Source organism: Pezoporus wallicus, unplaced genomic scaffold (genome assembly GCF_028554395.1).
Source record: "Pezoporus wallicus isolate ANWC-B61680 ecotype Strahan unplaced genomic scaffold, APGP_CSIRO_Pwel_v1 contig_3710, whole genome shotgun sequence".
Lineage (NCBI taxonomy): Eukaryota > Metazoa > Chordata > Aves > Psittaciformes > Psittacidae > Pezoporus > Pezoporus wallicus.
In genome coordinates this window covers 166690-186516 of record NW_026640315.1, presented here as the reverse complement: position 1 = coordinate 186516, position 19827 = coordinate 166690, and the positions used below count along the sequence as shown (strand labels likewise).

At 56.8% G+C, this 19827-nt stretch overlaps 2 protein-coding genes across 3 annotated transcripts; both read right to left on the bottom strand.

Annotated features, from left to right (window-relative positions):
• Window positions 1-8119, bottom strand: FDXR (ferredoxin reductase). Its single transcript, XM_057418643.1, has 11 exons — window positions 7961-8119; window positions 6841-6936; window positions 6016-6138; window positions 5387-5500; window positions 4803-4904; window positions 3440-3547; window positions 3134-3218; window positions 2308-2501; window positions 1870-2041; window positions 1296-1469; window positions 1-605 (listed from the first exon to the last, which is right to left on the bottom strand). Exons 1-11 carry the CDS (start codon window positions 8117-8119, stop codon window positions 475-477), a joined length of 1458 nt encoding a protein of 485 aa, XP_057274626.1. The 3' UTR covers window positions 1-474.
• Window positions 8120-10687: 2568 nt separating this feature from the next.
• Window positions 10688-15163, bottom strand: FADS6 (fatty acid desaturase 6). 2 transcript variants are annotated; one of them, XM_057418667.1, is made up of 6 exons: window positions 14594-15163; window positions 13742-13923; window positions 13356-13536; window positions 12395-12582; window positions 11905-12084; window positions 10688-10949 (listed from the first exon to the last, which is right to left on the bottom strand). In XM_057418667.1, exons 1-6 carry the CDS (start codon window positions 14913-14915, stop codon window positions 10800-10802), a joined length of 1203 nt encoding a protein of 400 aa, XP_057274650.1. In that variant the 5' UTR covers window positions 14916-15163; the 3' UTR covers window positions 10688-10799. The 2 variants fall into 2 exon arrangements, with proteins under 2 accessions (XP_057274650.1, XP_057274651.1); XM_057418668.1 differs by having other exon boundaries at window positions 13742-13908; window positions 14594-15156.
• Between the last annotated feature and the right edge of the window lie 4664 nt (window positions 15164-19827).

Here is a 19827-nt window from a genome sequence, read left to right as displayed (position 1 = left end):
TCCCATTTGGCTTTCCTGGAAGGGTTTATTTAAAAACCAACTATTACCCAAAGCAGCCTGCTCAGGCACCAGTGGCAAGGCAATGAAGCCATTTGGCTTGAGGCTTAAAGGGGAGGCAGTGAGACACAAGGAGGTTTCTCTGTCCATTTGCCATGGGGAAAGCGCCTGGCCAGGCCTCCTGCCAAGGACATGGCTCCCCTTACCTGCACCAGCCAATTCATTAATGCTTGAAGGACACAAGTGACAATTATCAGCCCCAGGAGTGCTGGCTGCAGAGGTGCAGGGCCAGCCAGCAGCCTCGGGTGCTTTGAGCCATTCACTTTGGGAGCCCACAGGTCATCATTACTAGAGAAGCTCGAGTGTCCCCTCTCCAGCACAGCCACAAGCCCTGTGCTCTAGGCCATGCTGTAACCCACTGGCCTTGCCCCAGGACAGCACCAGCTGGACCAGCACCACATTCCCATCACTGGTGCTTCAGTGACCGATGATCCGCAGCATCTCCTGAAGATCCACGATCTTCTCTCGGGGTTTGCCAGCAGCTTTGCCTCGTGCCACTTCAGCAGCATCTATCTTCTCCCAGTCCGAGAAGGAAACAGGACGGACCCCTGGGGTGACAGCAAGAGATGGGAGAGAGAACTTCACCAAGTAAAAACGAGTGCAGCCTCACCTCCCCATCAGCAGGGACCTGATGTGCCAGGGAAGCCTGCCCTTTCCTGACACGGCGCCAGACTTCAGCCTCACAAAGGAGTAACGATTCCCAACACCACAAGCAGAGGGATGGCAGGTTCCAGTCAGCCTGGATCAGTCAGAGCTTTGCGAGCTGTTAACAACTGCGAGCACGGCAGCACCCCAGGGGACAAGTTCACTGTTAAGCCTCAGTCAGTTAAGAGGCAAGACACACAGACACTTTAATTGAATGCCTTTAAACACAGCAACAGCAAATTACTCTCTGGGGCATTTTAATCTTTCCCCCAACTTCCTTAGAAGGGTTACCAGGAAAACCACTCAAGAGCAATAGCTCGCTGCCTAGGCAGCTAACAGTGACATTTTACCCTAGGTCTGTGCTGCTTTTAATGGCCCTTTACCAGAAAGTTGTCATTAACCTTATCAATGACACAGAGTTTGATGGAATTCAAATCCCCCTTTCCCTTGGCTCTGGAGCAATGAAACGGCAGCACATTTCCATGGCTCAGACTCTGCCCCCAGAAGTGGCCCGCAGGACCCCAGGAGCAATTTGGCTCTATAACACCTTCATGCTGGCTGCTACAGTGGCTCAGAGACCCCCCACAACTGACCTCGGCTGCGCAGGATGCTCTCCATAGCTCCAAAGCCTTCTCTGGAGGTGGACACATCCAGCACCCCCCTCTGGAGATCCTCCAGCACAGACTGGGCAGTGTCAAAGCTGTCGTTCATGGTGGTGATGATCACACCCGTGGGTCCTCTCTTCACCCACCCGCTGCAGTACAGACCTGCATGGACACACAGAGCAGCCAGGCTTGGTTCAGCATGGGGCTATGGATCCTCCCCATCCATGGGCATCACATCCAGCTGTGGTGGGAAGAGTGCAGCCCTTTGTCAGTGCTGTCACGGGAGTTTGTGTACCTGCAGATGTACTAAGCAGCTCTATGGGCTGTGTTGCTTTAGCAACAGACTCCAAGGCCCAGTAAAGTCCCCTTGTACAAAACCAGACCCCCCGAACACAAGCTGAGGACAAGCCAGGTCTTAACACTGACAGAGGCAGGTCATTTCCTGTTTCCACTCTCCTATTGAGGTATGCAACCACCTTGTGTCCATGCCCTTGGTGAACAGAGCTTCCCATCCCACCAGCTGCACTCCACATGTCCCACCCACATCCCTGTGGATACAGACCTGGGACACCCTCCACTCTGCCTGAGCTGTTGGGAATGATGCCACGCTGGGTGTCGAAGGGCACTGCCGGGTCCAGCGGCAGGCTCCGGTAGCCGATGCTGCTGACCACCAGCCCACACTCCAGCTCCTCCATGTCTCCAGTAGGGATGGCTTTGGCAGAGTCACCTGAGCCCTGAGAGGGGAAGAAAGAGGCTGTTGACCGTCAGTCACCAGATACAGAACAGCCTCCTCCAGTCCCCTTTGGCATCCCTGATCCCAAAGGTCTTTCTGCAGCAGCAGCATGAAAACAGCTCCCTTTAGAGTGGGAAAGGGTCTTGGTGGTACTGGCTTCCCCAAGAGCCAACCCAACCAGGCAGGGAAGACAATGGTGTCTCCAAATGATGCCCAAGGGCTGGAAGGATGCAGCAGTGTCCTGCTCAGGCCATACCAAGCCCGTACCTCCAGGCGGGTCAGGGCCATGCGGACGCCCCTCGTCCGCCTCCCATCAGCAGTGGGCAGCACCTCCTGGGGACTGCGCTGGAACTTCAGCCCCCATTCCCGGGGGGACACGGTCCCCACTGGCTTCTCCAGAGGCTTCTCCAGGGCCGTTTTGATCATCAGCTCAGTCAGGCGCTTCCTAGGCCTGGGGGCATCTAGGAGGAAAGAAAGAGAGAGCTTCAGGATGGGAACTACAGCAAAAGGCCCATGGGACACAGCACAGAGCCATGCCAAAGCAGTGCCAGTGGTATACGAGTGTCCATTTGGAGTTTGCCATGCTGATGGGCATCCGACACCTCTAAGATGACAAACTGCAACTCAAAGTGACCAGGAGAGCTCCTGAGGCTTGAGGCCAGTGGGACACATGAATCAAAGCCTGTGATTCTCCCACCTTGCTGGTGCTCAGAGGCAGCAGCCTGTGGAGAACAGCAAGTCTCTGGGCACCCTTGAACTCAATGTTTTCCTTTTAGCTTTGCAGAAAGTTCTTCAATCAAGAGCCCTGGAATCTCTCCTGCAAGGTTCCCCCAGCCCTCCTGAACCTCCTGTCCTCATTACCCAGAGCATAAGCGTGACTCCCAAGCAGCAAAGTGGCTGCATAGAGAAACAGGCATAGTCTTCATGGCACTCTAAGGATGACCCACACCACAGTCACCTTGCTTAACACACCATGCATTAAGCACAAGGCAAGAGTTTCTCTGATGCACGTTGTGAGCATCTCCAGATCACTCCTGGCTTTCGCCTGTCAAGGTGAGTCACCGTCAGGAGGACCACAGCACACCTCCCTCACCTCTAACAGCATCCTCGAGGCTTGTGAAGTCAGCAGGGTTCAGCACAGGCTTGGTACCAGGCAGGTTTATCATCTCCCGCAGCTCCTGGGGATTGCGGGCAGGAAGGTATTACCCCCAGCACTGAGAGGTCACCCAACAGCCCCAGGCCCCCTTCCCCAGTAGGTGAGGATAGGAGCCAATAGATGGGTGCAGGAAGGATGCCCGGGCTCCTCACCCATCCCTGGGCCACCTCTCCCCACCAGGGATGGGCAGCCTGGGGCTCAGTGCTGGGAAACACAGCTGCCCTCCAGCACCCCCAGCCTTACCTTGATAGTGAAAGCAACTTGGAGAGGTCCCCTCCTCCCGACCAGCCAGACACGCTTCACCTTGCTGCAGGCAAGAGCTGCCAAGGAGCCATCAGTGATGTCTGTCTTCTGCAGAACAGAGACAGGAGAGTGGGATGAAGGCAAACCCGAAGGGAGCTGGGGGGGAAGGCACAGCCTCTGAAGGTGAACAATCAGCAGAAAAGCAGGCTGTGCATGCAGAGATGGGCAAGGACTGAAAACAACTCATCTCCCATTGCACAGAGCTATTTGCACAGCTGGTCCCCCATCACTGAATGTGCTTTCCGAGGCCATAATGCACTAGAGGCAACGAGCCAGCACCCCATGAGTTTGCCTCGGGGGATCCACCCCAGCAGGTTAACCTTGGGGCTAATGGAGGGAAGCCTTCCAGCGAGCTCCATTGCGGGATGCCTGCAGATGCTGCTGGGTGATTTCCCAGCTCAGGATATACAGGCACGTGGGTGAAACCCACTGCAAACCACAGCTCAGTCACTGCCTGCCCACCCCAAGCAGCTCCGAGCACACACACAGGCATTGCATGGGCTCAGTGGTTGGCATCTTGCAGCAACCTTGTGCTCCAGCTCAACTGTGGGCATGTATCTAGATCACAGAAGATCTTTTCCAGAGAAGACAATGGGAGGGACACCAGGAAACCAGGATAAACCATTCCAGACCAATACTCCTAAATTGCCTGCACCCCACGGCACTCGATTCCAGCACCAAGTCCTTCCCAGCACTGCTTCCCAGCTGGCTTTAGCCACTGGTTGGAAGTGCCCCCAAGTTGTTGTTGGGTCTTTTTAATTTAGTTTTAATTGTGAAACCTCGTGGAATTTCTCTAGGAGGAAGAGCCTTTGCTGCCAGCATCTGGGGCAGCAGCTGTATGGAGCAGCTGGCTCACACCAGCTCCCAGCCATAAAGGAGCATGGCAGCAGAAGGAGAGGTCCACCAGCTTGGATCAGTCACCACAGTGCCCAGTGCTAGCAGCACAATCCAGGCTGCTGCCCTCAGCTACAGCAGAAAAAGACCCATCCCAACAGGAGAAGTTTCTACTTTGGTGGTGGAATAGGGCAAGCAGCTCCTCCTTTGCTTCTCATAAGGGATGAGGCTCAAATGCCAACTTTTTAGGTAGCAGCAGATCAACCCAGAGAACTCTGCAGTGTTACCCAAGGCACGGCTGGAGCCTTGGATCACTGCTATGGACTGTGAATCCATGGGGAGCACCCATCCCTAAGGAAAGATCCCAAAGAGAGGAGAGCCTGAGGTCCTGCTGAGATGGGTGGGAAGCAGCAACCATCCAGCAGGGAGTGAATGTGGGCCCTGGGCTGCCTTTGTCCCTGGGACTCACCCTGAGGAGCTGCAGTGGGGACAGGAGAATCCGGGCAATATCCAGAGCCACATTGCCATGACCCAGAATCAGCGCTGTCTCACAGCTCAGGTCAGGATTCAGCTGCCAAGACAGACCCAGCTGTGAGCATGATGGCCACAGACCTGCTCCCACCACCCAAACTCCCTTCCACCCCTCTTTTCCCCCAAAAAGAATAGGGAAACTCCTCACGAGCCTCCTCCCCAAGCAGACACAGCAAAACAGCAGCTCCAGGTACCCCAACCAACCTTCTCCCCTTCTTCCTATGATAGCATCTCTGGGAGAAGGAGCTGTTCTCAGCCAAGAAAACCTCCCCAGGTCAAAGCACAGCATCACACCCCCAGGTTCCCATCTGGCCCAGCCAAAATGCACTGCCAACCTCCAGAGCCAGCTAATCCGCTCTCACTGATGTGCAAAGTGTTCACATTTCTACCATCTAAGAAGGATTTAATGTGGTGCCTGCTAATCTTTTCCAATTGCAGGCCTTTCAGGACTTAATCTGGAGCTGAATGCCTGCATTTGGATGCAGGATGGGGAGGAAGGGCAGGGATGTTGGCTGTACTCACATCCTGGTTCTCCGGCAGCCCGTTGTACCAGCCCACAAATGCTCGGGCTGAATATACACCAGAGAGGTTCTCCCCTGGGATGCCCAGGACCCGGTTATCTTCAGCACCATAACTCTGAGGAAGGAAGGGACATGGTCAGAGATGTCACCATGTGCAAGGGGTGATACCAAACCACAAACCTCCTTTTCCAGCTGCTGCCAGGGACACTGCACCACTGCAAACCCCTCCAGGGGCTGGGATACTGAATGGAGGAGCTAAACACAGCCCAAGCACAGATGTTTCAGCCACCCCATCCCCATGGGCTCCAGAGCCAAACTTGACCTCCTTGGGCCAAGGCAGAGCACAACAAGGACTGAACAGGAAGGACAAATCCGTGTCGGGCTGAAATAGGTACTGGCCATCACAGGGAAGAGGTTCCTCAATCACTGCCTCACACAGCAGGGTCTCAGAGACCTGTATTTGATGCCACGCTCTAACACATCCTCCCAGCCTGAGCTGTCCCAGGCATGGGCACAGTCCACCATGGTGATAAAGCACCCAGAAACACCTCACCCAAACCCTGACCCCAAGACCCCAGAGTGCAATAACCCCACAGAACCTTCCCCATGAGCACAGGCCATGGTACCCACCAGCACCACGGCGTGGTACGCCTCCCGCAGCTCTGCCACCGTCACGTCCCTGCCCACGCTGACGTTGCCATGGTAGGAGCAGCGCCCCGAGCGCGCCGTCTGCGTGAAGGTGTTGATCACGTTCTGCACACACCAAACAAGCACCAGGGAGTTACGTGCAAGGCCCAGGGGCCAAGGCCTGCTCCTGTCTGTTCCCCCCCCCCGGCCTTGAGATGCTTCACCCCCTCGCCCAGGCAGTTATTCTGAGGCTCTTATCTAACACCAGCCGCAGATAACTCAGGGGCAGATAAGCACAGGCTGGGACTTGGCGCTCGCTTTTTCCATCACCCTGTGTGGAGTGGAAAATCCATCTTCTGCAGGAGGACAGGGCCCCTCCAATGCCTTTGGAACCTCTGAGTAAGCTCACTGTAGGAGAAAACTGCTTCTCCAAGGTAGTGCTTGCAAGAGAGTCCAACCAAACAACCCCTTCCATTGAGGGTGCTGCCTGCCAGCCCTCCTCTGCCAGCCTCTCATCTCAACCCTTCCCAAATCCCACCCCAGTGAGAGGGCACAGGGCAGGATGGTGCCCAAACCCTTTTCTTCAGAGCAATCAGGGCTCCAGGGCAAAACCACTCCTTCCCCTGCAGCTCCAACTGGGCTCAGCCTGGTAACAGGATGGATAGCAGCACACTGCAGACACTGCCCCAGACCCACACCTTTATGTCCACTCCTCCTATGGCCCAACTCCATCACCCCCAACAGCAGATCTCTGCTCCCAAATGCCTTGCCTGCACCCACCACCATCATGTTGCACCGCATCGGCAAGGGGAGGAAGCCAGCACCAACCTTGACTTCAGGGTGATCTGGGGCCACCCCAAACCGGACGAGCCCAAAGGGAACAGGCAGCTTTTCGTAGATGTCCACTTGTGCCCCACCATGGTGCTGCAGAAGGAAGTCACGGTTAAGGGACGAGGACAGGCCACATGAGCCCAGCAGCTCCAGAGGGACACACAAGGCTTTGCTGCTGGGGAAGACACAAGGCAGGAGGAAGATCCAGCACCAAGATCCACCGCCAGCAACTGCCTCTTCTGGACCCTTCCACACACAGGATGATGCTGTACCTGGTAGTGCCAGCTCAGATCACAAGGTGTAGTAAAGAGTGACCTTAACCACCACCAAGCACATCTCACAAGGGGCTCCATCCTCTTGCCCACCCCACAGCTCCCCTTCCACACTAACCCAGCAGCTACCCAGTACCAGGGGGGCTGACAAGGAGGCCCCACACTGGGTGGGAAGCAGCCAGCACTGGGTGCTGGTGGACCCCAGGCTGTCTGCCAGCCCTCGGCAGAGGTCAGAGCTGCAGAGAGATGCTCTGCTGCAAGGCTTTTGTTATCTCGTATTTTGAGTCTGACTCGGGGATTAAGCAGCCCTGAAATGTGTCCCTGAGGCTCAGTAACAGCTATTATCCAACACAACTGGAGACAACACAGCAGTTTAATGACGGGGTTCAGCTGCTGCATCTCTGCTCAGTGCCAACAGTTTTGTGCTCAGGTCTCATTTCCCATCAGAAACCCGAGTGCCCAAAGCACTAAAAACCTTCACAGATGCCAGGGAAGGGGTCACCTGCATGTCTTAACTCAGGTGGGGACGAGGAGGCAGGTTCTGCATGCTAACACATGGTTAATGTCATCCCTATTGGGTGACAACAGCTACAAGCAGGCAGATCTCAAATTCTATAGAAACCACTTGAGCTGAACTCACAGCATCATGGATTGGGTCTGGCCCAGGGGCAGGGCAGGGATGGAGGCAGCAGCACCTAAAAGGGGCTCAGGAGGACTCTGTGGGGTCTGGGCTGCTCCAAGCACCTCCCCAACCTCACCGACCTGCCTCCCCACCGCGCTTCAAGCCCAGCAGCCTGCAGACCCCCCTCATATCCTCACCCCCCACCAAAGCCCTACCCTGGTACCTTCAGGATGTGCTGAGCCGTGTAGAAGCCCGCGGGCCCGCTGCCCACCACGCAGACCCGGGGAGCCGCGGCAGCCGAGCACAGCCACCGCCGGAGGCCTGGAGGGGGAAAGGACAGAGAGGATGTGAGGTGCGGGACGGGCTGACCCCAGCCCAGCATCGCCCTCCCCTAGCGCCCAGCACGGACCCAGCGGGGCTCGTCCCCCCGCCGCAGCCATCGTGTGCAGCCGGTGCCGGCGGCCGCCCGCGGTTTAAGAACCCCCGGTGCGAGGCGGAAACGCTTGGCGGGGGGGGGGGGGGTGTCAAGGCTGCGGCCCCCGCGCTCGGCCAAGCCCGTGGCCTTGGTGCTGACGGCGGATCCGGGCCCGGTGGGGACGGGGGGAGCAGCTGGCGGCAGGAGGCGCCGCAACCGGGACCCCGTGCACCGGAGGATTCCGGTCCCGCATCCCTCCTCCAGGGCTGGAGCACGGCGCTGCCGCTCCCGGCTCTCGCAGCCGCTCGGCCGCGGTTCACCCGGTCCCTGCTCCCGCAGGCCCCCTGCGCCTCCAGCCGCTACGGCTGTCCGGAAATGGGAAATACCATAGAGCTAGAGAAGGAGAGGCTGTCTAGTGGTCGCCCTCGCCACCGCTCTCTATGGCGAAGCCTCCGCGGTACTCTGCTGCCCGGGGCAGCAGCATCCCTGCGGCTGCTAATTGCGAGCGCCCTTTAATTGCCAAGAGTGATTAACTGCGGAGGTCTCCGGCGGAAAACAGCAGCTCAGACTGATTAATCCTCCCCCCTGTGCAGCCGTCAGCCTCTCACAGTCAAACCCACAGCACCCCCTCAATAAAGGATAAAGCGTTAGTGCCAAAGCCCCTGCCCCAGCCTCCCCGCTGTCCCTACTTTATTTCCTCCTTAATCCCATCACTTGGGTCATTCCAAATAGAACTACTCACCGTTGCCATGCAGAAAGACCCAGACCTTCTTCAGCCCCTGTGCGATACACCAGGCAGGAAAAGCATCTCGGTGGGACAGATGCCAAAGTACGCAGGCGAGCATTAATGGGGCTTTTTAAAAGCAATTAACACCAAGAGGAGTGTACAGCTAGAAGCTGGTTTTAATAAGGGTCATAAACCCCACATGCTTTACGCATGGATTTGAGAATTAGTTCATGGATTTCTGTGTGCTGAGAACAGCAGCTGGGCACGTACCCCACCTGCACCCACTCCTTCGGAGGCGGGGGGGTGCAGGGAGGACCAGGATTTCCAACAGCTTTAAAGCCTATTTCCCAAGCCCCCAGCCTCAGCTCAACACAGCAATTGCCAACCCCTGACCAGAGAGGCGAGGCTGGAGGCTCCATTCCAAATATCACCACTGATACCATCCACAAGAAGAGCCGAGTTTGAATCTGAGGCATATTTTGAGGCAGGAATTTGGAAGGTTCTGAGCACAGGTTCCCCATTAGCCTCCGCTGTATCTGCCTCTTCTGACAGGGAATAATCCCCATATCTCTCAAATCACATCCCCGGCTGGCTGAAGGACCTGCGAGCATTTGCCTTTAGATGGCACTGCGTTAAACAACAGCCACGAAATCCAGCCCTGAAAAGGGCTGTTGCTCCCTCCAGTGCTTAGAAACATTTGGGACCAATTTCTTTGCAACAGGGAAGGAGAAAGAGCGCTTTGTACCCACAAAACACATGGGGCTGAGATTATCCCAACTGAAAGCACTGCTAATGCATCCCCCTCTTTGCTGGGGCACTCTTAATTTAGCTTAATTAAGAAACTAATCATGAGGGCTCTGGGGGGGTGGTGGGGGGGGTGTGTGTCTCTGCCATCCCTGAGCCCTGGGTGATCCCCTCAAGCACTTGGGCCATTTGGTCCAGCCCCCCTGTTTCTCCCCAGCCTACACACCCAGGATAACCCACGCTCAAAGGGCAAAGATTCGCCCTTTGGATGTTTCACAACATCCTGGATCAATAAACCCTGCATGGGGCCAGTTAGGGGTGACACAGCAATGCCACCGGCGCAGGGCATCAGCATCCCCTGGGTCTCAGCCCAGGATAAATCAGTAATTCCCTATTCCTGATGCCAAAAGGGTCACACTGGACAGATCCAAGGGCAGCTTTCCCTGCCCCCAAGTCTGCATCTGCTACACAGGGACATACCGCAGCCATCCCAGCTCCAGCCCTGTGTCACAGCATCCACATGACGACCCTTCTCCGCTGGGTCTGAAGATGCCCCTGCACAGGGTGAGAGTCTTTCCCCCACCTTTGAGCACCACTGGATACCAGTAGACTTGCTCCAGCAGCAAACCCCAATAACAAAGAAGCTCCATCTCAAAGTTTTAAGGCTGAATTTGCCAAATCATTGTTCCTAGAAGGGACTGATTCACCCCAGAGCCAGGCAAAGCGCAGGCAGCAGTGACCAACCCCCTCCCCATAATCCAAGCCCTTCCCTGAGCCTCCAACCACACATTTGCAGCTCCATCCTACAGATCCTGGTGGAACAAGCTCCGGATGCACTGGACACGGTGCTGTATCTCCTATGGTCCTGTTGCAGGGAGGCCACAGCCAGCAGACAAGAGGTTTCCTCTCCCCAAGCGTGAAAGCAGAGTGGATAAAACTAAGCCCTGGCTGGGAATAACTGGGGATACCCCCTTTTTCCTGTCCCTGGAGATGCACTTCCCGGCTCTCCTCCTGCAGGGGCTCCGTGCATCATTATCAAGCCAAAAGCAAGATATAGGGGGGAAATGTTTCCTACATGATGGCTTTATGGAGGCGTTTGTGTTGCCCCAATCCTGCTAAAGCCATCGCTGTCACAAGTCCCTGCAGGAAACATCCCAGAGTCCTGGGGTCCCATCCTCACTGGATGCCCACCAGCTCCGTTAGGGGGGGAGCGTGGACCATGAGCTCCTCGTATCTCTGGAGGAAGAGACGGAGCCTGGAGGTGTAGGTGTCCTCATTGTATGGCAGCTTCTTCTGCTTCAGGTACTGGGAGACGATGGGCTTGATCTGCAAAGGCAAAGTCATCCCTGTACAGGCTGTACAAGGTTCCCAGGCTGAGCTTCCACAAGGTGCTCATAAACCCCATCCCACATTACCAAAACAGGGCTGGAGAAGGCAGCACCAGCCATGAGGATTAAGAGGAAGGTGTTTTCCTGTTAAAGCAACCCAGGGACTTCACCCTGGCAAAACACCTTTGTAGGGCTTGGGATTAGGAGAGATCTCCTAATGAGGCTTTTAATGAGGGCCACCCATGCAGGCTCATCACTTACACCCGTGGTTATCCTCAGGTGCCCACACAGCAGCTCAGCACCGGGGCTGGGAGGCTGCCACCAGCTTAATTACCCCTTCCCTGCAACACACCTCTATGGGGAGCAGGTCCTGCCAGCCCCATGAACTCAAAAAAGGGCACAACCTAAAGCCCATAGCGCTCTTGATCTGTCTATTCACTATTACTTCTGTTTTTTCCCCCCAACCTGAGACTGAAAGCAAGTGCACGGCATTGAATGAGTGGACATCCCATGCTGAAGGGCAGCACATGGACCTGCTTTGGAATCCCCCAGGGCTGAGGCGGTGTCAGTTTGAATACACCCCACACTTCAGAGCAAGAGGTAAGAGCAAAACCAAGATTAGGGGAAGTTTGCCTGGACTTCATCTGAACCAAAAGCCAGACTGAGCAGTAATGGAGATGCTTTCCCCAAGGGAAGAGCTGGGAGTATCCCAGACCGTGGGTTGGCTGCTGCAGGCTGGAACTGGGAGCAGGGGAAGAGGCAAGGAGTGGAAAACGAGGAGAAATGGGAGTCGGAACAGAGGGAATCATGGAATCGATTAAGTTGGAAAAGACCTCTAAGATCACCAAGCCCAAGCGTTACCTCAGGACTGCCAAGACCTCACTAACCCATGCCACCGAGGGCCTCATCTATGTGGTTGGTGCAACCTTCATCCACGCTGTGGGCTGTCTCACCTTGAGGCACATGTTGTCGGAGAGGCTGGGGAAGAGGTGATGCTCCACGTGGCAGCTGATGAGCGAGTGGCCGAAGGACCAGTCGAGCAGCGCGTTGCGGGGCAGGTTGAGCACACCCAGGCTCATGAGCTGGATCCGCTTGGGCTTCCGATCGGCCGCGAACATGGGGAGCCCGATGTGCTGCGGGAGAGGCAGCGTGGGCACCCCACAGCACCCAACACCCCCCCGGACCCATCAGGGCCAACCATAGCTCTGGCCATACGAGAGCATGAAGGTGACCCTCATGCCCTATGTTCACCCATCTGCCCTTATGTTCTCCTACGGCCACCACTTTCCAACCCCAGCACCACCAGCCTGACCCTCCCCATGACGACATCGGCACAAGAGAGGTGACAACCAAGCTTTACCCAGCAGTGTCAGGGCTGTGTCACCAGTGGAGGCTGACACATCCCCAGCACCATCAGGACATCCTGGAGCCTCAGGTCTCTACCTGGAATATGTTGACGTGGATGTAGGGATGGGCCAGGAGAGAGCGGGTGAGCAGCATGCAGAGCAGGGCGGACCACGGCGACTGGAAGCCCGAGACGTGGAGCAGCAGCCAGTAATGGCAGTAGAGACCCAGAAACATGCAGCAGAGGGTCCGGAGAGCTGCTTTCCACTCCACATTCCTCAACAAATCTGCATAGGGAAGAAGCACCACATGGGAGAGGAGCTAACCCTTCCTGCCACCACTGCTGCTCCAGCAACCAAGCTGTGTTCCGATAACCCTACAGCTCATGCCACCCTCCATCTCCCTTTCCCCATCATCCACACTGGCCTGACACCCCCAGCCTGGTTTTTGGGTCTCCAGGACAGGCTGAGGGTCCAGCTGTGCAACACCACACAGGGACTGGGATGCATCTTCATGTCTTACAACGTGCCAAGTCATTGTCCATGCTTGTGGCATTGCCCACAGCTGTTCAACCAAGGGGGCTGGGCTTCCTCAGCCTCTTCTCCATGATCATTTCCTGGCACTATCATTTCCTCTGTGCCACCACTTTGTCTGCCCAAGCTTGTTGCTTCCCAGCCCCACAATCAAACACAGTCATCAAACACACCCCATGCAATCAATGCTCTCACCAGAGACCAAGGTATAACACCAAACTGTGCTACAGCCAAGGGGCTGAATTAAAGGAGAGCAAATTTGGGGTGATTCAGGCTCACGATGGCCTTTGCCAGAGCTTTCAACATCCAACATAGGAAAATGTGAAGTGTTTCTGAGCACCAGCAGATGCATTCCCCGGAGCAAGTGCAGCATCGCCTGCCTTTGCTGCAGCCCTGTATCCCACCATGGGTTTGCATAGTTACCCTGATGGCTCCGAACAAGTCAGGACCCTTTGGCAGGGTGAGACCTGCTCGGTAACAAGCTCACCATACCCAGCACCCCATCCCAAGGTGGTTGGGACACGTACCAAGTGCAACCAGAGGGGTTAAGATGGGCACCGCGAGAGGCGCGATGAACATGTAGACGTAGCGGTTCAGGAAAGGAAGCTTCCATGTGCTGGAGTCCCCCAGGCCGATGACGTTGGTGTAGCCATGGTGGATCTTCACATGGTTGTAAGTGGCCTGCTCGACTGTGAACGCTGAGCAAAGCTGGGAGGGAAGAGAAAGGAGAGGAGATGCCTACAGCCACAGCACCAGGGTTGGGGTCATGGGAGAGGAACCCAGAGGGGATGCTCTGCACTCCACAGGCTCCAAACCAGGCTGGAAAAGAAGGTGGCTGATCCTGATGGATTTGAGATGCTGGCAAGGAGATGATGGGGATGTGGGGGGACCCAAACCCCACAGCCCTGCTCACCTCAATGAAGAAGATGGCCCACACTTTGCCCCAGGACTTGGACTCGGTCAAGGCGTTGTGGCTGGCCAGGTGGCTGCCCTTCACTGTCAGGGTATGATGCACCACGCCAAGGGTGAGGACACCAGCCAGGAAAGGGATAGCCTGGGCTGACCGCAGGCACAGGAACCCTGTGGAGAAACCAGCTGGGCAGGAGCTTGGGCACGCACATGTGCTGCTGCCCTCCTCACCTCTGAGCCGGGGCAGAGGTGCTGCTACACCCAAACAAGCCAGCCACAGCCCTAAACCTGTTTTTCAGACATAGGTACAGGTATTTAAACTGCCTGAAAGCTTCCTCCCACACTACCCTGCACACCTGGATCAGCCACGCTCACCATCATGGTAAAGGTTTGGCCACTTCCAGTCGTGGTGGCACTGACGGCAAACACAACTTTGCCAGGGCTTCAACATCCCCATGAGTTCAAAGCAAGAGGAGGTACCAGCTGCAGCTTCCCAACCGTGCTGCTGGAGCCCTGTGCTCAACCACATCCCCCTGCACCCACCACAGCCGGGGCTATTGTCACCAAACCCATCAGGGTTTCCCTGCTCCATGGCAGGACATGGATGGGGCACACCAATCCTGCCCTGTGCCCATCTGCAGGGCATCATCCCCTCACCCCAGGCTGTACCTTGGATAGCACCATCACCCACTGTGGGTTCCCAGTGGGGTCAGGGTACCCCATAGCACAGGGTAAAGGGGTTATTGAAGCTTTATTTCAGGTTTAATAACAGCTTCTAGCACCAAGTGGTACCAGCCACGAGGAGAAGGCATCAGGACCCCCCTGGCTATGATATGGGGGGGCTGAGCTGGATTACCTGCTGGGAGCAGGAGGAAGCTGCAGCCGAGGATGCTGATGTCCACCCCGTGCCGTTCCCACCAGCTGCTGCTCTTCACCACCTTCTGCACCAGCTCCGAGAGCTCAGTCATCAAGGCTTCTTCACGCTGCCCTGCTTGCTGCAGGGCCCCCTTGGGAGCCACGTTCTTGTCACCCAGTGTTGGCTCCGTCCTGCTGCCATCGGGTGCTGTCGTGTCCTGGAGCAGCGGGTCCTCTGTTTCCCCAAGCCACGGGGTACCACTGACCTTGCCATTGACCCACTGGCCCCTCTGCCTCGCTGCATCCCCATCCTCCAGCGGCATCTCCCTGCCGAGCAGAGGCCGCACACAGGGTAGCACCCACAGCACTCTGCCCCGGTGCCGACGGGCTCCCGCTGAAGGACACGGGAAGGACAGGGATGGCAAAACCCAACAATCCCGGCAGGACACAAGGCAGCGGTGACAGCCGGAGCCACCCGGCCTCCCCCCTGGGGACACCCCCGCCACCGCAGCCCCCTACTCACGCCAACCCCCGGCGCGGTGGCTCCCCCGGTGCCGGCCGTTGCTGGGCGGCCGCGCAGCCCCGCGCACCGGCGGTGTCGTACGGCAGCGATTTGGAGAAGGGAGGAGCAGGGGAGGACCGGGAGGAGGGCGGATGCAGATGAGCCATCGGCAATAACCCGCCTTGGCAGCCCCTTTTGGGGAGCTGCCACCGCGGTGGGGCCATGGGGAGGACACTGGGCCGAGGTCATGGGGGGAGACGAGGGCAGCGGAGGAGTGGAAAAAAGATGGAGAGAGGCATTGGAAACGCTGGAGGAGAAGGAGCCAAGTGCTAGAAATAGCCCTGAGAAACCCAAGCGGAGCGCTGAGGACGGGGATTGGGTTTCGCTTCTGCCGGGGAGCGGCTGCAAACGGTGCCTGTCCCATGAGGGAGCTGTTTTGGGGGGGGAAACCGGCCTTTTTCCCAGCAAGGAGGAGGCTGCGGGAGGAGGGGGCAGCGCACGGCTGCCTGGCTCCTGCCGGCGCACACTGCTGCTGCTGCGGAGCTGCACAGCACAATCCTCTGTGCCTGGGGGGGGAGCATCTTACAGGGACCAGGTCACCCCAAATTTGTGCCTGGCACCCAGCCCCGACCCCACAGGGTCCCTCTTCCAGGCTGTTCTCAGCAAAGCCCTAAGAATTTCCTCCCTTTTCCGTCATGCCTCCTACTTAATACAGTGCAGGAACCCCAAAAGACTGGGACCTCTTGAGCTCCATTTCTCTATGGAGGAAGGTTAAACCCACATCACTTTATGCAGTGGCACTGGATTTGTTCTTGCTTTGTTATTTCTCCCTATCAAAACCCCCATCAGCTCAACTGACCCCCAAAACACTGATGAGCACTGACCCCTAGCAAACCCATAGACAAGGCTATACCCATTGCTGGGGTACCCCAGCCCCAAACTGGGACAGGCTCAGTACCTCCCGTAACACCACATTGCTGCAGCCCCTTGCAGGGAAGCAAACCTCACATCCAGGTTGCACCAATCCCCAGGGATTGTCATCATATCCTGGAAAAAAATTAACAACAATTAAAGAAAATCACATCTGCTGCAAATGAAGCTGAGGCTTCATTTACTGTAAAAGCTTCTATTATGAAAGATTATTTCCAGAGCCACAAATTACAGCAGCATCCAAAGCTCAGCCAGGCCAGTGATTCATCCTGATACACAGCAAGGGAAGCCCACAGATGGGAGAGCACCCGTGGATGCTGCCAGGCCAGAGGAAGGTGGGTGCCAGGCACAAAGGGTGCATCGGATGGGGCTGCTGGGTCCGCTCCTGAATGATGCCTCCATTACCTTCATCACACCACGGGTGTCAAAGGTGAGCAGTGGTGGAGCTGCCATTGCACTAGCGCAGAACAGAGCAAAACTGGTTATGTGGTGTTGGCCAAGGAGGAGGAGATGGGGATCAACCCCATATCCAAGAGCAGCATGAACCATCAAGGATCCCACAGAGGCAGCAGTGAGCATGCTGGTGTGCACAGGCAGAGGCAAGCACATGGCAAGGTTCATACCCCTGCTGCCACCAGGATCACAGCCCATAGAATGGTTTGGGTTGGAAGGGATCTTAAAGCTCATCCAGTTCCATCCCCCAGCCACGGGCAGGGGGACCTTCAATTGAGAGGCTGTTTTGGCTTCAGGGGAAAGCACTGAACCCATAAAAGCCTCTTCCTTTGGGCTCCAGTGAAGGTGGGAGTCACAATGCTCATAGGAAAGCAGCAGCAACAAGAACAAAGCCATAAGAAAAGCCAACAGATTCAGAGCTAGAGCCCCAAATCTGATTATTTTCTGCCTTGCAGAGCTCCATTTCCAAAAGAGCCTTCTGACCCCCGGTTTACATCTGATTTTGCACCATGCACAGGCCAAGCCATGCAACCCCACTGACCCAGCTGTTTTAGGGATGAAAGCAAATGCTCACTTGGCCCTTGCACTGTGGACACAAACACCTCCAATTTCGCAGGAAAAACACACTAAAGACTCAGAAATCCTTGGGCACACAGGAGGGAGGCTGGAGGGGATCAGTGTAATCCCCATACAGTGAGCTCTTGTCAGCAGCTGCTGATCCTGTGCCTATTCATCTCCATGGGCACCACAAGAGACCCATGAGCACCTCCATAGGAAGCTGCCAGCCCCGAGAATCAGTCCCTCATCAGTCCTCATCCAACCTTCAGCCCTCAGGACCAAGCCCAGCCAAAACTGGCACCTAGAAAGGACAAACCTGGCCCCCAGCAATATCCTCCCATGTCACTGCTCCCAAAGGAAGGAGAATGGGTCATTGTAGCACAGCACAATGGTACACATGCACCTAACAGCCCTAAGCCCTCCCCACTGATCCCCCCAGGGGCAAAGCCCACTGCAGCCCCCAAAGGGACCATTTCCAGCCCCAAATGCAGGAGATGTTAGCAAAAGTTGCAGTATTTGCACCCCAGTGCTGCGATAAAGGGGGGGCAGAGTTCCCTTTGAAGCCATCGCATCCGCTGCACACCCTCCCCTTCATCCTCCTCCCTCAGCAGAGGAAGGAGCAGACTGCAGGGGCTGGCAGTGGGGCACCATCAGCTCTTCCCTCCCCCAGCTGCCGCAGCCGGACACCCCAAACCCACCATCCCCTGGTCCCTGGCATCACTGAGGCTGCCGAGATTTGCTTGTTTAATAGCTGGGGTTGGGTGGGGCTTCCCCCTCCTCTCTCAGGCCAAGCACATTTGGGTAATTAACTTGATGAGACACTAATCACCACCATCCCCTCCCCACCGGGCTCTTTTCCTTTCAGGGTCTGGCAGACACCTCAAGAAGGAGAAAATTGCCGTGAATAACACTTCATCCCACTTCATCCCACCCCTGCTGCAGGCCGGCGGGAGAGCGAGGAGCTCCATCTGCAGCAAAGCCCTGCCTCCACTCCCCCCCAAAGCATCTCTATCTCCCCAAATCCAGGCCCTGGCCCCATAGCTCTTGGCTCATCCCCTGCTCCGCAGCCGAGCGGCTCCCAGCGCTGCTGCTAGGCGGGAGTGGGGCACCGGTCCCCACTCAAACCCCACCCCGGTACTGCCCCACAGCCAGGCAGGGCACCCCAAACCCTCCATAACGGGGCTGCGGGAAGAGGGAAGGGAAGAGCCCGGGAGCCTCGGGGCAGGCACCAGAGGGAGTCGCAGCTCCGCGGAACGCTGCTCTCGGTCGCTATTCCAAAGCGCGGGGTGCTCAGTCCTGGGCTCCCAAAAAGCGACACCCAGCCTCATCCCCGTGCCAGGGAAAGGAGCTCTCAGTGGGTCCATGGGGTGGCAGAGCCACCGAGCCGCGGCCCATGGGGGGCAAAGTCCTTTTCCAGGGGCAGTCACAGCCTCCCTCGGAGCTCCGGCGGTGCCAGGTTGGGATGGGGCCGGCGAGATGCCAGGTCTATCCAAGGGTGTTTGGTAGGCTGTATGCTCCCAGCCCTGCCGGGACGTGCAATGTCATGCTTTTAACCCTAAATAAATAACGTCCCCCCCCGGAAGCCCCGCTGTTTGCAGGGCACACATGGCCATGGGTGATGGGAAACTCCTCACTCGCACTCAGCAGCTCCGGGAAGAAGCTGGATCCTGGCACGGGCTAATCTGGGAGATCTGTTTGTGCCAGGCAGCGGGCACGGACCGGATGGCGGTGAGACGGGGCAGGCAAAGCCGTGCTGCCCTGTCCTGGGTCGTGCACGGCTGCAGGGGAGGCGCTGTGGATGGAGGCTGATGGTCTTGTCCAGGATCTGCGTTGGTCCAATGTCACCTTGCATTACCTGGCACCCCAAGAGGGAAGTGGCTGGGTGGCAGAGCCCCACAAAGAGCGTTGCCGAGCCAGAAAGAGTGCAAATCCCACAAACCCACTGTCATTCATATCATACTTTGCATTGATGCCATACTTTTCTCATCCCTGTTTGACCCTCAGATGGATGCTGTTCTCCAGGGGGAGAAGGGTTTTACCTGCTAGCCTCACTGGCTTAGGCCCTCCGTGCTGCAAGCTTTAGGGGCCACATGGCCAGGCAAACATGCAGCTGTACCACAGGGATGGACCACGAGCATCCCTCATTTGCAGAGCAGATATGGACCTTGGGGCTGCTCATGCAGATGCTCTCCTTTGTGTGGGGTTGGTATGGGTTATGCCACGCAGGGGAGCACAGCCACCTTCCTTCTTCCCTTTCCAGTAGCCATCTGCAAACACAAGAACCCCAAAGCCCAGTGACAAGCCCTGGGTGCAAGCCCCTGCCTGCCCAAAGCTGCAGGGGCCGGGTGAGACCCTCAGCAGTGGCTGGTGCAGGTTCAAAGCCAATTGCACATGAAAACCAAACCCAGCACAAACCCCACCCCTGAGCCCTTGGACACCCCTGCCCAGGGCCTGAAGTCACAGCACCAAACCCTACCCTTACCCATGAACACCCCGAGGCCTCGCTGCAATATCCATCACTGTCCCTTTTGTCGCCCACCACCGGAGGATGCTGATACAGTACCTGGACCGTGTTTCCAGTTTTATATATCAGCAGTGAATAAAGCAGTTGTCATCCACTCCCTGTTCCAGCTGAATTTCCAAAGCCTGGCTGGAAGTGTCAACTAATCACAGACTTCCTCCACTTAGCAGCTCAGGGCGAAGGTAATCACTGGTTTGGGTGCCTCTGCTCTTGCCCCGACCGAAACTGCTTGCCCCCACCCCTTGGTCCTTGGCGTCACTGCCTGGCCAGG

What these genes read in the sequence shown, in the direction of transcription:
- FADS6 (XM_057418667.1), bottom strand. Translation starts at nt 14,915, where the DNA reads ATGCCGCTGGAGGATGGGGATGCAGCGAGGCAGAGGGGCCAGTGGGTC. An exon ending in CTTCCTCCTGCTCCCAGCAG is followed by an intron (nt 13,924 to 14,593) that starts GTAATCCAGCTC and finishes GCTCCTGCCCAG; the next exon opens with CTGGTTTCTCCACAGGGTTC. An exon ending in TCCACGTCAACATATTCCAG is followed by an intron (nt 12,085 to 12,394) that starts GTAGAGACCTGA and finishes CCTCTCCCGCAG; the next exon opens with CACATCGGGCTCCCCATGTT.
- FDXR (XM_057418643.1), bottom strand. Translation starts at nt 8,119, where the DNA reads ATGCTGGGCTGGGGTCAGCCCGTCCCGCACCTCACATCCTCTCTGTCC. An exon ending in CCCCACTGCAGCTCCTCAGG is followed by an intron (nt 3,548 to 4,802) that starts GTGAGTCCCAGG and finishes TCTGTTCTGCAG; the next exon opens with AAGACAGACATCACTGATGG. An exon ending in TGGCCCTGACCCGCCTGGAG is followed by an intron (nt 2,042 to 2,307) that starts GTACGGGCTTGG and finishes TTCCCCTCTCAG; the next exon opens with GGCTCAGGTGACTCTGCCAA.